The sequence below is a fragment of the Paramisgurnus dabryanus genome, chromosome 17 (assembly GCF_030506205.2).
Source record: "Paramisgurnus dabryanus chromosome 17, PD_genome_1.1, whole genome shotgun sequence".
In the NCBI taxonomy this organism is placed as follows: Eukaryota; Metazoa; Chordata; class Actinopteri; order Cypriniformes; family Cobitidae; genus Paramisgurnus; species Paramisgurnus dabryanus.
In genome coordinates this window covers 19,355,919-19,372,317 of record NC_133353.1, presented here as the reverse complement: position 1 = coordinate 19,372,317, position 16,399 = coordinate 19,355,919, and the positions used below count along the sequence as shown (strand labels likewise).

Below are 16,399 nucleotides of genomic sequence, written 5' to 3'. Positions count from 1 at the left end.
GCATGACTAAAATGATGTACCATGGCTTAGTAATGCATATAAGTTTTAGATAAGTTTTAATTTAGCAGCCTTAAAATAAATGTTATAGTTTCATATTTGTTTGAAAATAAAAAAAATTCTAAAGTATGGTGATAGCTGAAGACCTTATTTCTTATCTTTCCTCATTACTTTTCTGCTTTCATCATCTGGGAGTAGACATGTTGATTTGATCCATGAAATGTAACAAGTTCAGCTGTATGTCATGGGCTGCATTGTTAATAAGTTTTGTAAAATATGATTGAATAAACAGATGGCTTCCTCTGTTCTGTTTTTTCTGCTAAATTGAGCTTGTTGATTTTGAGTGAATCAACGAAATGATGAAAGTCAAGTTGGAATTGCAGTGTGTGAAAAACATATTCTAACTAGCCTTGTGTTTGTGACATGAAAAATTCAGAATTCAAACTTTCAGTTTAATTCAAATGTATATAGTGCCATTTTGCATTGTTGCGGCTATATAGAAAAAAAAACATCTAGGGCCAGTTTCCCAGACAGGGCTTAAGTCGAGTCCCAGACCATCTTAAATGTTAGTGTTGTCTTGATCGAAAACAACTTGCTCTGACATATCCTAAAATATATCAGTGAAACCGTTGTGTCTCAAGATGAACACCAGTAGTGTTTATTTATAAATTGTGCTTTTAAAAATGACTTAAATATTCTGATTTAACTTAGTTAAATAGCCCAGTCCTGGCTTAAGCTAATCCCTCTATGGGAAACCACCCCTTAGATTTTTAATAAGATCATCATTAGCATAAAAAATGCTGTTGTGTTCATAGTGCTTTTAAGTAAATGCATGTGTCTTAATATATTGTAACATAATGGATGTTAGAATGGGCCTAAACATACATGCCTAGTGTCAAATAAACATGAAAACTGCATTAACTTTCAACTTTAAACCATACATTTGTGGATGTTTGTCAAAAACACATGCACATAAAATGCTTGTAATGTTTATTTACCAGTCCTTCCGTGAGTCCGCAATTGCAGCGCACAGCGCAAGATCAACAGTATGCCACGTTATTTTGTGATCCTGCATAATTTGTTATTTCATCACAATTTTTTTTTTTTTGCAAAAATGAAAAAGGTATCATAGTTTTTCTTTTATATAAAATGATCTAATGTTAAAAGCCAGGGTTCTTCATATTCTTTCAATACATTGTCACAGTGATAACAACCTTTCAAGTAAGATATAAGTGTGATATATATTAAAACTTGGCACCTTTTTCCCTCCTCTCGGAATCCTTGCTGCATGTTTTGCAAAAAGCAAAAGCATTGACCTCCCCTGCCACAAAGAAAACTTCCAGATCAGCAAAGAAGTTTGTTTACAGATGATGACGTAATGAGCACAACAGTTTAAGCGGCAGTCCCTTCCACTTGGAAAGCGGATAAATCAGACTGATTTATTGATTTACCAGCCAACATACTTTATCCGATTTAGTTATCACATCGGTTGATAATGTATCTGTTCGATAAATATTGTGCATCTCTAACATTTTCCTTAAATCATCCTGGCGAGCCAGTTTTTAAAACCACTGTGTTGTGTAAATCAGAGGTGGAAAAAGTAATAAAATATTGTACTCAAGTAAAAGTAAAGTTACTTTAATTATATTTTACATAAGTAAAAATAAAGTGACTGGTCTAAAAATCTACTCAAGTAAAAGTAAAAAGTAAGTCATTTTTTCTTTACTCAAAGTAAAAGTTACTTTTTTTACAGTGGGGAGAGGTGAGGGATTCTAGTATAGTTCAAATAGGACTAAGGGAATATAAATCTCAAACTAGTTGTTTTTAATTGTAGGAACATCTTTACAATTAAAGTGCAATAACCAAAAGTTAATAAAATAAAAAGCTTTTTTAAACTAAGAAACATTTATGGAATTGTTTAATGATTTTTACAGGTGAGTTATGCACTTTTGAAGCAAACACAATATGAGGTCAGCTGCTAGTAAATACTTTACAATCACTATAGTAAGGTTGTAATTTATGTATTGCTGGTAACATACATTATTTTATTAAACTATAGTTTAAATGAGCATATAATGAGCTTCCCTGACCTGGGTACCTGATGTCTAAGACCTTTATTCTCTGTCTCTCTCTCTCTCTCTCTCTCTCTCTCTCTCTCTCTCTCTGCAATGTCTAATGACCTGCGCATTCTCAAGGACGTTCTTAAGTTGTGTTTGACTTGACGCGAAGCTGCAAGACCTCGAAAGATAATGCGCATGGTATTAAAAAAGTGTCGTGCAAATGAGCGGTAAAAACCCGGTCGGCAATTTCGTACTCAAGAACATGAATCCGACCTTTCATAGGAATTAAACAATCGCTTCGCGTCAGTGGAAAGTTGTCTCTTGAATATGGCCAGGGGTTTCTTTCATACCTATTGAATTGAGGGTCTGCATTAGCACGCGCCTGTCTCGTCCGTCTCCATGGTTCATTTTGCGCATTCCCCAGCCCATCAATCAATCATCCGTAGCACGTCTTTATCAACTTGCATTTTTTTCAAATACTTTTTTTACTAAGTAACGGATATGATTTAAAATGTAGCGAAGCACAATACTTTAACAAAACATACTTAAGTAAAAGTAAAAGTAGCGATTTTAAAAACTACTCAAAAAGTAAAAGTACACAAAAAAAACTACTCAATTACAGTAAAGTGAGTAAATGTAATTCGTTACTTTCCACCTCTGGTGTAAATATAGTTTTATTAACTTTTACCTCAAGCCCAAACAATAATAACACAATATACACTAAATATGAATAAGAAAACAATTAATAGTTTCATGACACCAAATCCTGCTGATTTGATCTCATTTTTGACAATCAAAAACAGAGAGGGCCAACATCAGAGCCAGGGAATCCCTGTCAGAGATGTAGCCCAGATAAGGCGGTGGTTAGCGGGGGGAGTGAACACTGACGTCCGTGGTGTTATCTTTCCTTATAGACTGCAGATTTGAATATAATACATAAATATTCTCGACTGAACTAATCTTAAAATTACACCCTGTGACCAAGAAACGGTAATATTAAGAAACTGCTATTCCGTCCATTGAGTTATTATGAGATTCAAAACAGCCGAGTGTTACCTGTCATTCTGGCCTTCAAATCCATGGTGGAAGAAAGTAGTTCCCAAACAAAGAGGCTTTTAAATAACTCTGTTGTTGTTTTCTAGTTTTTGTTTTTTTTAAACGTGTGCCGTCGAACTGTTGTATAAAAGCAGTATCGCTCTCGGAGTCGTGTGATATTTGTTTATATCGTCACAGCTGTGATTGCCTCCGGCACTCGGCCTGGAGGTGCTATCTTATAAACTGTGTATTTTAAGTTTATAAAAATATTCACTGTAATAAAAGGTGCTGTATTACATGAAATATTACTTACTGTGCAAATAGACCGATTGAGCAAAACTCCGGGGCTGAAATAACTCGTCTTCAGTTCCTACCGTGAACCTGACTGGAAACTCCTTTTAGCGCCAGGGAAAATGTGCATTTCCGCACATGCGCAAAGAACCAACCTAATTTTTTTAAAACTGAATTTAATTAATTGACATGACTTGGATTTAAAACACATGTAATTCGCATAAAACCTATTAATTACATTTAATTAAAATCAAAAACTTAAATTAAATAGTTAAAACTAGCTAAATTGAATTATGCTTCATTTAATTGGGACCATTATAATTTTTTGTCAAGTTTTGTCGAGTTTCATTATCGATTAGTTGGTCTACAAATAAATTGCGGTAACCTGGAGGGACTGATTTACATGATAACAAACATTTTATTACACATTTTATTAGTTTAGAGTCACACATTTTTTTCAGCCTATGTACGTATCATATATCAAGGGACAATTGGACCTCAGAGACAATGCTGGCTGTTGGGTACAATTAAGCCAGGCAAAAGAATGCCGGAACGCTTTCTGAAAAGGTGGCTTTTTTGCCCCCCCGACTCTTAACTACGTTTCTGTGCACTGTGCCAGTCAGGGAAGCTCATGCAAATAAGGATCACGTATGTAAATGAGGTCAGCCTGTAGGAGAAGAGGAGGGAAAGCAAACAGACCATGCGGGCATGCAAGCTTTCTGACGCTCGCACAATCCACAAAAACATAGTGATGCAAATTCTCCAATGGGCATACACACACTCAACTTACTTTTTTTCTATGCGTAATGTTTGTGATACTGGAAATATCCTTAAACATTTAGCTTTCTAACTAAACCAAATTTGATCAGTTTTAACTGCATCAGGATAAAATATGGCATAGACACAGTCCTTAGATATCTTATCTAAGAACTGAGGGAGAACAGTGTTTCTCCTCTCAGTGGTTTAATTTCCATCCTTTGTGGCATTTTGTTAGAATGTTGGAGCAAGTAAAAAGCTGGAATAATAGTGGGTGTTTTGGCATCAGGACCTGGGGCCGTATTCACAAAGAATTTTAAGGCTAAAAGTAGCTCCTAACTGGCGAATTTAGGAGCAACTCCTAAAAATAATGGGCGTGTCACTCCTAAATTTAGGACTCCTAATTTTTTTCACTAAGAGTAATTCACAAAGCATTTTAGCCCTAAAAGTAGCACTTAAGTCTGGGACAGCTTAAAAGTAGTCGAGAGGACTCCTAACTCACTAAGACCTATTCACAAAGGATCTTAAAATGTCTTAGGTGCTGATCCTCCTTAACATGGACAGTTTCACCAACTCAAAAGCATTGCACATAACACTTAAAAGCACACTTTAATGTAAGCATATTGTTTATGACATTCGTTTCATAATTCATTACATTCATGACAAGCAGGAAGTTTTTTAGAATTACATGAAACAATAATGAAATTAAATTTTTAATATTATAGGCATACCTGTTGCCATGCTAGTCTGTTTAAAGGCTGCAATCTCAACCCTCTACTGCGATTGTAATGCATACCACCGCCTCTCGCATTCGTCCGGGGTCCGCGACATAAGCGGGAATGCTGCATTGATCTGCAACAAATCCTCTCCCCAGTGATGCGCGGGTTGATCCGAAATGAGCGGATGCATGCGGTCACCCGCGGTTACGAGTCATCCAAAAATATTTTTTATGATATTCGGGTCGCGTTCCGTCGGGTCGTTTGAAATAAAGATGGCAATTAACTATTAAACAATTACTACTTAAAAAAATGCGGGCCAGGGAGCGGGCGGGTTAGTTGAAAACGTTGGTCGGGTGCCAGTTGTTTTGTACATTGACATCACTTTCTCGCATGTGTCACGCTTAGTTTTGCTTGATATCTCAGTGCCGAATTTCCCTTTTATTACGTGTCTTTTTTCCAGCACCAACTGGGCCAGCAACAGTAACTGATCCTGCATCCATTTGGGCTTTCTTTTTCGTTTTGGCGAGTTCATAATCACCATCATTTATTTATTACATTATTAGGCAGGCTTCTTTAATATGGGCAACATTTCCTTGCTTTAAGTAGTCTATTTAGGCTAATAGGATGTACATTAATCAAGCAAGTGTTAATGCAATGTCGTTTTTTATTATTAGGCAATTGGCGGTTTTCATTTGTATTAGGCTACCTTGATTTAATTTAATTTAATTCACGACTTTTGTTTTATATATGCATTTCGATGGCATTAATATTATTATTTTGTATAAGACACAGACATATTTCGATGTTGTAATTCCATGATTTGGTGCGTCTGTGTTATGTTCCGCATGACAGCCCTGTCATCTAACAACCAATCACCGTGGTTATTGCGAGGCAGCTCGTGCATGAGAACTGACGTCATCCGTAGCAACGAAGACTCACTCTTAGTTTAGGAGTTATCATTTTTCCTTACTAAAAGTAGGTCTGAAAGGCGTTGTGAATAACTTTTAAGAGAAAACTCCTAGCTAAAATCTTTTAGTGCGATTTAGGAGTACTCTTAGTGATAAGATAAAATGCTTTGTGAATACGGCCCCTGGTCAGGAGATGAACATCACTGGCACAGGATATAATGTACTATTGCTATTTGTTTATAAAAGGGGTTAACTCTCTGGGGTCGCGGGCGCCGCAAACTTTATTTTTCAACAGCAGTATGATGTTCACAATTTTGTAAATCTCCTATTTTTTTACGTTTCATAATAAATTTAGCTACCGCTTATTTAAGTTTGTGATTTGTGCGAGTTTTTCCGGTGGAGAGGGGGAGTGGTGTGGAAACGCACCGGAGAGAAGCCACAACAAGACAAGATGCAAAATAAAGCACCACTCAGCGTTTGATCACTGGATGCAAAGGCATTAATTTGGTTATGGACGAACATTGAATTGTCCCTAGCATTAATTTCAACCAAACAATTAATCTTTATGTACATATAACAACTGATGTCAGGCTGTGCATTGTGTTTTTTATCTATTACTTATTTTATTTACATTTATTTACCCATGAATCATTTAAATGAGATTCAAATCTTTTACAACTGCATTCTGTAAAAATAGTGCTACAGGTGGTACACAAACAGTTAACAAATCTCGTTCTCTGCAGCAAGTCCCGCCTCTGTAACTCAAGTTGCTAATAAGATTGGCCTCTATAACCCACGTTGATTAATGATTGGCTTTGTCTTTACTCGCTGTCTGATGTAGGCTGCATTTGGGAGTATGAAGTGCCATCATGTCATGTTTTGCAGGTTACCTTTACTTGTTTGACTCTGTGGACCCTGTACCAGTTCCAAAATTATCTTATTTTGACTTAATATAAAATATTCCTTTATTTTTCTAATGGTCTGTCATGGAACCAGTACCATTTATTTGATACTGTTTGAAAGCTTAGAATCTCTACTTTCTGCAGATATGCATCACTTCGAGATATGTTTTATACTCTAAGAAAGTTATTTACACTTAATTTACACTATCACCCCCCCACAATTTTTTTATATGATTTAATATTCACATATTTCATCTTTTTCAAGTATGACAAACATGGGCAAGTCTTATATCAAATGAAAGCTCTCACTCTCAGGAACAATGCTATTTTTGTTCTATTGTCATCACATATCTAACAATCGTCGAATGAATAATGATGTAAAAAAAAATATCTTTTGTAAACATATGGGAAACTTGAGTGTTAACTGCCTCATAGCACAGATAGCCACAAATGATACACCATCTTTTATAGGTCCTACTCTAAACAATGAGTCCATTCACAGCATTTTCTTTGGTTGTGTGCATAAATAATCCCTTGCTATTTATTATATGTGCAAAACTAAAAATTTATTTTTATATGAAAAATGTATTTTCACACCCTTCAGTAAAATAAGAATAGCTTTGAATTCGACATGTTAAAGAGATCATTCTTTTTTTAGGTGTTTACTGTCTGCTGCTGGTAACAACCAGAACTGTCTGCAGTCTGCTAGAGCACACAGAACCAGAGTTATTCACTTTCAAAAACAGTGTTTACAACATAAAAAAAGAAAATTTGATGTTTCATCATATGAAAACAACCTAAATAACATTTTTTGACATAAACAGCAGCTTTTTATGTAACTTCAAAGGGTTTTCTGTAAAATGATATAAAGATATTGCATTTTTTCCACTGTGTGTGGTTATGAGGACACTTCAAATATTTTAGGCAGAAATTTAATACAAAAAGGGTATTATTTCTCCCTTCAGTTGAAATAGAATAACTTTTGCATAGATTATGATAGAGAAAAAAATCCTTTTTCCTCTGTAAGCTGGCAATTGCTGGAATCAAACAAAACTGTCTGCAGGTTTCATTACTACTCATGGCCAGAGTTACACACTTTTAAATACAGACTTTAGAAAAAAACATCAAAAAGCGCCTATTTATTTTTGTTTGTAAGAGGACTGACAACACATACAACCATGTTGAGCACTTTCAACAGTGTTTTATGTAATTTCAAAGGGTTTCCTGTAAAATTATACCAAACTTTTGTATGTGCACTTCTGCATGTGGGTATGGGAAGCTTTTGAAATTGAGTAGGCCAAATCCAGGCGGAAATCCCCAAAATAGCCTCAGAGTGCCCTTGACTGGATGTATAGACACCATTTATTTTTTTCTTATTTGAAATCAAATAAGATTTGTCAAAAGCAATCTAAATGTAATCCAAAAGTAGTTTGATTACGTTACCACTGATGTGTAATCTAAGAGATTATATTACTGACTACAAATTTTTTTATGTAATTCATAATCAGAAAAAGATTACAATTCATAAGTAATCTATCCAACTCTGCTTACTTTGTACTGCAAAGTTTTTTCACTGTTGAATGAGACATGAGATGTGGACGTCTGATCTGTGCGTGTTCCTGTGTTTTGAAAGAGGCGTGACTTTGGATGGCTATTTGAATGGAGGGTGGGATCGTGTTTTAATTGCTAGTCGGCTACCGTTAGCATTTTTTAAAATTAGATATCCTACCTTTAACTGAACAACTTTTGCAGCTGTACATTTAATTCATACAGTGAGTACTGTGCAGTGTTTTATTTGTATTTATTGCTACTTTTAAATCATAGATTGTTGACAGACAATTTCATAACTAATTATTCATAGTTAATACAGATGCTTGAAAAGTAAAACAAGATGAGTGTAGTCTTCTACCTCAACAGATCATTTGTTTGGAAAATCTGTCATGTGCTGACTGGAGCCAGGAGAATAAAGATATAGAATTTTTTGCTCATATCACCTAGCCCTAGTAGTAATTGAGGAGGTTAGATGCAACAGCCACTAAACGCCACATCTGTCAAAAATTAGTTATCAACCGAATGCTCTTGGCACATATTATACATTCATCAAATACTTTTGCCTCAAATTTGCTTAATCTCGGCCTAAGGCCATTCAGAAATACCACTTTGTGGCAGAATCAATCAAAAGTCTGATAAAAAATGCTGATTTAAAATAATATAAATGTAAATATTGTCAGACGCTTTTGGAAGGTTTGCATCAGAGCTCTTTAATTTTACACTATGAATCTTTTTTTGGCCACCTAAAAGTATTTTACAGTTGATAAGTGCAGTGATTGTGCTCTTTATGTTCTGTTTCTTGGTTTGTTATTTTAATTACTGTAGTTCCTATTGTCCCTCCTCTGTAGTATTGGTTACTGATTGCTCACACTCGTTTTCCATCTAGTTCTTTGTGTATTTATAACCCTGCTTGTGTTAAGTTCCTTGTTTAATCCTTGTTTCATTTTGCCTTGGTTCTGTGCATTTATTTGTTTACAAATTTATCTTCATGTTTGTAGAACTTCTTCCACACTACCATAATACTAAGGGCCTTGTTTATTTGTATAATGGTTTTTTTTTGCCACCCTAAAGTTATTGTTGGCCCCTGCCTGTCCAACCCTATAAAAATTATCGCCCATGCTTAGTACAGTAATATTCCAAACAATGACAGATCGAGTGAGCATTTTGAAGATTAATTTGGAAGTTATTTTTCAATTCTATTTTGGTAGGGCAAAAGTCGCATTGAAGAAAATGAATCACTTTTGAAGTTATTTGGTCTATGAATGCCTTGTCACATTGACTTAGATGGCTAATATTTTTTATTAAATTAATAGTGGTGTGTTTTTATTCTGGTACACAAAACATGTTACACATTTTCTCCAAAATTTTTTATCCATCAACTCAATTTATGTTATGTTCTTAGGATCAAATCATGACTCATGACTTTTCCTTGTTTTCTGCTCTGGCAGCACTTGGTGTCATGGGACACTGGTAAACCAGAGTGTCTCCTACAGCTAGTGAAAGAGCTGCTACAGCAGTACCATCAGTACCAGTGCCAGCGGCTACGTGACAGCTCCCGCCTGCTCTTTGAGTACGACAGCCTGCTAGAGGACTATAGTGGCAGCATGGAGATCTACGCTGGCCGCAAAAACAGCTGGGTACCTGTGCAGCTTTACTTTATATAAATATGTGCTAATATGCTAATCCCTGGTTTCTCAAGTGTCGAGTCCTTAGCCCCCCTTCCAAAATGTTTTTTGAAGCTCTACTGTAACTGTTATACAAACAAAAAAGTGTAGTTTGAACAACTCCTTATCATAGCAGAATCAACTTAAAATACTCCATCATTAATAATCATACACGTACGTGTTTCACATCATTTAAAACTGTGAAGGGTCTTCTTAATGTGTACATACACAATAACAACAGATCTTTGTGTTTTTGTCAAATAAAGAAAATAAATAGGGTGCGCATTCAGACATTTCTGTCTCCACCAGCTGTCTCTCAAATCACGTTACAAAAATCAATTGAAACTCTGCGAATACTCGTCACACAAACATGATACACATATCCAAAGAAAGCCTGAAATGTCTCATTTTAAACAAGCTAATTATAATCGAAAACAAATATTGCCTTTTTATATAATCTGCATTAAAGTAAAGAGAGTACAGTTTTTCCTGGCTGAGCTAATTATCTCTAATAGACTGCATTTATATAGCGCTTTTAACAGACCTATGGCCATCCAAAGCGCTTTACAATTTGCCTCACATTCACTCACTCACTCATACACCGGCGGCGGTGTCAGCCATGCAAGGCGCCATCCAGCTCGTCGGAAGCAGCTTGAACAATGAAGACAAGTAGAACAATGGAAGACGCACTGGAGGAGGATATATTTCTGAAGTAAGTAACTTATTTATCCTCATTTATATTTTCTATCATGTAATATGCTTATGGCTTGTGCAGTTCAGCCTACACAAGCGACCTCAGCAGACTGCACGCCTCGGATTGAAAACGTTTGGATTGTTTTCAAACGAGGATGCGTGAAGTCACGTAATGGCGGATAACTTTCAGTAAGGCTGCACTGCAGGATATTTTAAGTGTGCTGTAATATGATTCCATATATTGTTTATATGCTTGTTTACAAACGAGGACGTGTGAAGTCACGTAATTGCGGACAACTGTTACATGCCGTACAGTGATAAACACAATAATTCACATTTGTATCCTTCATGGAAACTTTCAGTAACACTGTACTGCAGGATATTTTAAATGTGTCCTGTAATATGATTCCATATATTGTTCAAATGCAACGCAATTCCATACATTGCGCTTTACGCGCGTTTTTTACGAGCGCTACGTTGTTTACGCGAAGACACGAGTACTCGCGCACATGGTTGCCATATGCGATGTGTTTTTGCCATATGCGATGTGTTTTTAACGCTCACAGAAACGCGTTAAAAACAGAAACTAGACGATCAGTCGATGGGCATCTGAAACAGCTTTTTATGAAACTAATCACTGCAGATGTTAATCTGAGATGTTCTGAATTTAATTTATGTACATGATAGTTTATCTGAATGTAGTGCTATCAGTGATATTTACTCATCAGTTATGTATGTAAGGGTATTTCTGTGGACAATTTATGCTAACAGCTGTTTATAACTCTCTTACAGGTCTGCATCCCTCTCATCAGTACAAAACTATGGAGTAGAAAAACATATTCACACTTATTGGACATATGTTATATGGTAACATGAGCCACATGAGCAGCTCTGTTGTTTATCAGTTTCTTCAGTTTATACAAGTTACGTTTTTGAATAGGGTTTGTTTCCAAATAAACTGAAAATGTCCTACTGACCTTCATTTCTATTTTAATTATATGTTAAATGCTCATTATGCAAGTCTTTGTTTGCTCAGCTGTCAATCACTCCCTTTAAACAAAAAGTGTCTTACAATTTCTAAATCAAAATATTATTTTATGTAAGTGAGGAAGCAGAATGATTTTCACATCATTTTAAAGAAAAAACTCTAGACTACTAGATTCAGTTTAGAAAAGTGTTCTTAAAACATGTTTAGTATGGGTTTTGTGGACTTATCAGTGACTTAAAAATTTTGCTTTTTCAAAAACCATGCATAAATATTTTCTCTCAAAAATACAAACATGTACATACATGTAGCTCATATAATACTGTAGCCCAATTTGTGCTGAACATAGTGTTATGAGACAATTGCCATTATTATGTTTTAAAGCAGCGGGGGGCGTCACTGTCTGTGTGTATATTTACATACTTAGTGGCTTTTGTTTTTGCCTCCGCCCCCAAAGGGAACAGCGTGACTACTAAATAAGGATAGTTCGCCCAAAAATGAAAATAATGTAATTAATGACTTAGCCTTATGTCGTTCTAATCTTGGAAGACCTCCAATCATCTTCGGAACACAGTTTAAGATGTTTTAATGTTAGATTTAGTCCGAGAGCTTTTGTCCCAACCATTGAAAATCTATGTATGGTTTACATGTCCAGAAAGGTAATAAAAACATCATCAAAGTAGTCCATGTGACATCAGTGGGTCAGCTTGAATGTGTTGAAGCATCGAAAATACAGTTTGGTCCAAGAATAGCAAGAATTACGACTTTATTCAGCATTGTCTTCTCTTCCGGCTCGAGGGTGAAGTCACGTGGCTGCCCTGTTCCTCAGACATGTTTGCTAAGTTTTTTTTTCAAACTTATAACGTGCGTCTCCCCAGACTGTAAACAAAGCTTCGGCACACAAAACAAAAGAAAAATAAAAGAAGCTGGGGCGGAACAAATAACAGTCAGCCGCATCCTACGTCAGCCACGTCACTGATTTTATGCGGCGCCGCAGTCGGATGACGTCAAAGTACCAAGTAGTTTAATTTCGACTCGCTCTCACGGTACTTTGACGTCATCTCTATGTCAGTTCTTGCAGCTCAGCATAAGTCCAAACACACATAAGTTACAGAGAGTTTTGTCTATCAATATTTTCCATATAGTCATTGGCTGATGGAGGAATGAGCGAGCGATTGGTTACATCCCTAAAGGACTTCACGTTTTCGACGGCGCTGTTTGGATGATCTGTTATACTACCTCCCTATTTTAAATACAAACTTTGAAGGCGGGTTCATGTGTTTAACGGAACATAAATTTCCGGAGTGTAATAGCATATACCCTTACATGTTACGATGTAAATAGTCCTCAGATTGTATATTATATTGTATTACCAGACGTTCATGCGAAATCTGATGTAAACAATAGACTATATATATATATATATTTCACGGATTATACGCATTTGTGGACAAAAATGGTCATTGGATAATTCACAAATCTGAAACAGACTGAATTCGACTTGTGATCAACACAAAGGTAAAAAGTCATGTTTATTTTTGCTTGTATTCATTCAGACTTCTGTCATAAAATACTACATATGATGGTAGAACATCTGTATCTCAAAACGGCTTTACAGGGGGTATGGCTTAGCTAAATGAGATGTAAATGAGCCCTATTGTCTCCCCCAGCTGTAAAGAAGAGTCCCTTTCGTCTCGATTTTCTCAGTATGAGTTTTTCTGAGTTCCTATATTCAAATGGCCACAACTTCTCCAAATCTTATCAGATTTTCATGTGTTACACATCGTTGGAAAGCTAAGAAACTGCACTTTCAGAATATGTGAATAACTCAAAATGGCCCAGATTCGACTTGTGTCACTACTTTCCGTGACTGGTCACATATTTGATGATTTAATCAAATGTATATCTTCAAATAAGTTAAATCTACAGTAGTTGTGGACTTTGGGAGTTTTATTTGCAACAATAAAATTGAAATATGCATTTTTACTCAAAAGCCATCTACATACAGTACAGCTGAGTTGTTAATAATGAGTTGATGCATTCATATAAAAGCAATGCGTTTCCTGCTAGTTTATCATAGTTTAATTCAGCAATAGCAAACTCAAATAAGAGCTTCTTACACTCTAAAAATGCAGGGTTAGTTTGAACACAACATTGGGTCAAAAAAAAACAAGCCCAGTCATGGAGTTAAATTAAATGGAAATTATACATACATAGTAAGAAATATACACTGCAAAAAATGACTTTCTTACTTAGTATTTTTGTCTTGTTTTCAGTAGAAAATCAAAAAAATCTTAAATCAGGATGTATTTTCTTGATGAGCAAAATGACCTAAGAAAATAATACTAGTTTTTAGACAAAAAATATAAAATCTAAGTGAATTTGTGCTTAAAACAAGCAAAAATATCACCCCATTGGCAGATAATTTTGCTTGTTTTAAGGAGAATTTCACTTAAATTGTATATTATTTGTCTTAAATAGACTTATTTACTAAGGTCATTTTGCTCATCAAGAAAAAGCATCTTAATTTAAGAATTTTTAGATATTTCTACTGAAAACAAGACAAAAATACTAAGTAAGAAAGTCATTTTTTGCAGTGTATAATGTGGTATACTGCAAAGTTACCATGCTAATTATTAATTATGATATATGTGGAGATAAATAAACCTTTGCAAATCTGCTGATTTGATCCATTCATGTTCTGATTACCAGGCTAGAGATTTTTAAACATCCTTAATCCACACTTACTAGTCTATCAAATAATATCTATAAAATATTGTTTTGTGAAATAAAAGGATATTTTGATATATTGTTTATGCATTCATTAAAAATTACATGATCATTTTATACGCAGAAGCAGCGGTCAGCTGCTTCTGCGTATACCATTTTATGTAAATGGTATGTAAACGAATAAGGAAATTTAACGGTTTCCATCGTTGGTCAGGCATCGGCTGGGCATCACGTTGAAGGACGTCCAGTAGATCAGTGGTGTGTTGACCTCTACGGCAGCCGGAACTGGATCTGTTTGTCTCAATGTCTTCAGGTTCAAGGACAAGACAGGGAGAGAGAAACAAAATCCTATTAGCGTAGGGGCCGCTCGCATGTAATGCAAGTGTCACACAGTGTTACAGAGCCGGTGTGTTTTGCTAGGATGAGAGGAGATATAAAGCTGGGGGGCTCTTTACACTTGGTATTAAAGGCGTTCTATGCATTTTCGGCATTTTTGTCAAACAGCGTCGCCTAGAGTCGCTGGAGAATACTTGCAACTGTCGTAATTTCCCACCCCCTATCTGGTCACCTCTGAAGATAATGACCAGGTAATGTTTCACAATTTCATACAAATATTAGGCTCTTGCATAGTCTACTAAACTACTGATGATGTTTATAGGATAATATGAAGTTTATTCCAAGTGTAGTGTAGGCATATAATAATAAAGTAGCCTATACCGCGTTTGCTGGCTTATAATGTTTTTACATGATTGCAGCTAAATCACAAGTAAACAGTCTATAGTCTATGTCTACTGTATAATTTAATTTGTGTTCTTTTATTGTAATGTAAACATTACAAAATGCCATGACAAAGTTAATTGTGTATGTTGCATTATTTCATATTGGTCTTTATAATGTCACTATACATGATTATTGCTATTTATCATAATAGTTTGCAAATTGTGCATGTTTACACTATTTAGAACCGCTTATTTATGTCCTGATAATTATGTGAGATATTGACAACTGTTGTCATGATAATCGCATGACATACTACAAGCAAGAGCAACAACATACAACATAGACCGCATGTTTACAAATAAGAGAAATTTACTTACTAATCCATCAACAAGATCACCAGATCATCATACCTGTTCCATACAGTGCGGTCTTTTAGCTCACGCCAACGAGTAAAACCCTGACCGAGTGGGACTCTTGTCAGTTCCTAACGTGGTCAGATTTTCTTTTCCTTTTCCTACTCTCTTCCGAACGCGCTTTCTTAACTTTTAAATCGTTTAGCATCAAGTCTTAAATTTGCGCGTGCAGTTGTTGTTATAGGCTTGATCGACTTCATGCGGCGCTGCAAGAACCGATAGCCGGATGACTTCAAAGTGCCGTGTCGGATCATTCTCGCGGTACTTTGACGTCATCCGGCGGTCGGTTCTTGCAGCGCCGCACGAAGTCGAACAAGCCTAACGTGTGTGATGTTGTTGCCGTAAAGCAAGTCGTGATTCTTGCGAGATTTGTCAGGGGCGGTTCTCTCAAGCTTGCATTGCTGGTTTTGCTAGCGGCATCCTCCCCGAGATTCAACAGGAGGATGATTAGCCCTACTATGACGTTGTTTACCACAGAAATAACTTTGAAGCTGTTATATTAAGGTAAAATAACTGCATGGTGTGTCTTTAAGATGTGTTTTCATCAATCGGTTCACAAGTGGACGAGAGAGACCCACTACTAGGGTTGGGAACCGATAACCGGTTCTTATTCAGAACCGGTTCCATTTTTTAAAAGGAACCGGAACCGCACGTAAAGTTTCGGTTCTAAAAGCTGATGTGATGCAAGTACAAAGCACTTCATGTCTTAGCTCATGAATATTAATTACGTTGAGCCACTGTTTATAGTCACTCCCGTAACCAAATTAACCCAGCTTATCACAGAAAACACTCGCGCTGCTCAAGTAAGCTTTGTATACTTCGTATTAAACATGTCTAAAAGTCAAAAGTGTGGATTCTAGGGCTGTTGAAGGTAAAGTGCGACTCGCGATGCCGTGCACTTCACAAACTATGAAAAACATAAAGGACAGTCTCACCCAGCGAGATGTCTTCAAGTTCGTGTGAAAGCAAATGGAC

The 16,399-nt window shown here is 36.0% G+C and overlaps 1 protein-coding gene across 2 annotated transcripts in view; it reads left to right on the top strand.

The window, feature by feature from the left end:
• babam2 (BRISC and BRCA1 A complex member 2) overlaps positions 1-16,399 on the top strand; it is a 409,020-nt gene that overhangs the window by 179,232 nt on the left and 213,389 nt on the right. For both annotated transcript variants that reach the window (XM_065288707.2, XM_065288706.2), the window contains one exon: positions 9,668-9,856. In XM_065288707.2, coding sequence (XP_065144779.1) covers positions 9,668-9,856 — 189 coding nt within the window. The remainder of the gene's footprint in view (positions 1-9,667; positions 9,857-16,399) is intronic.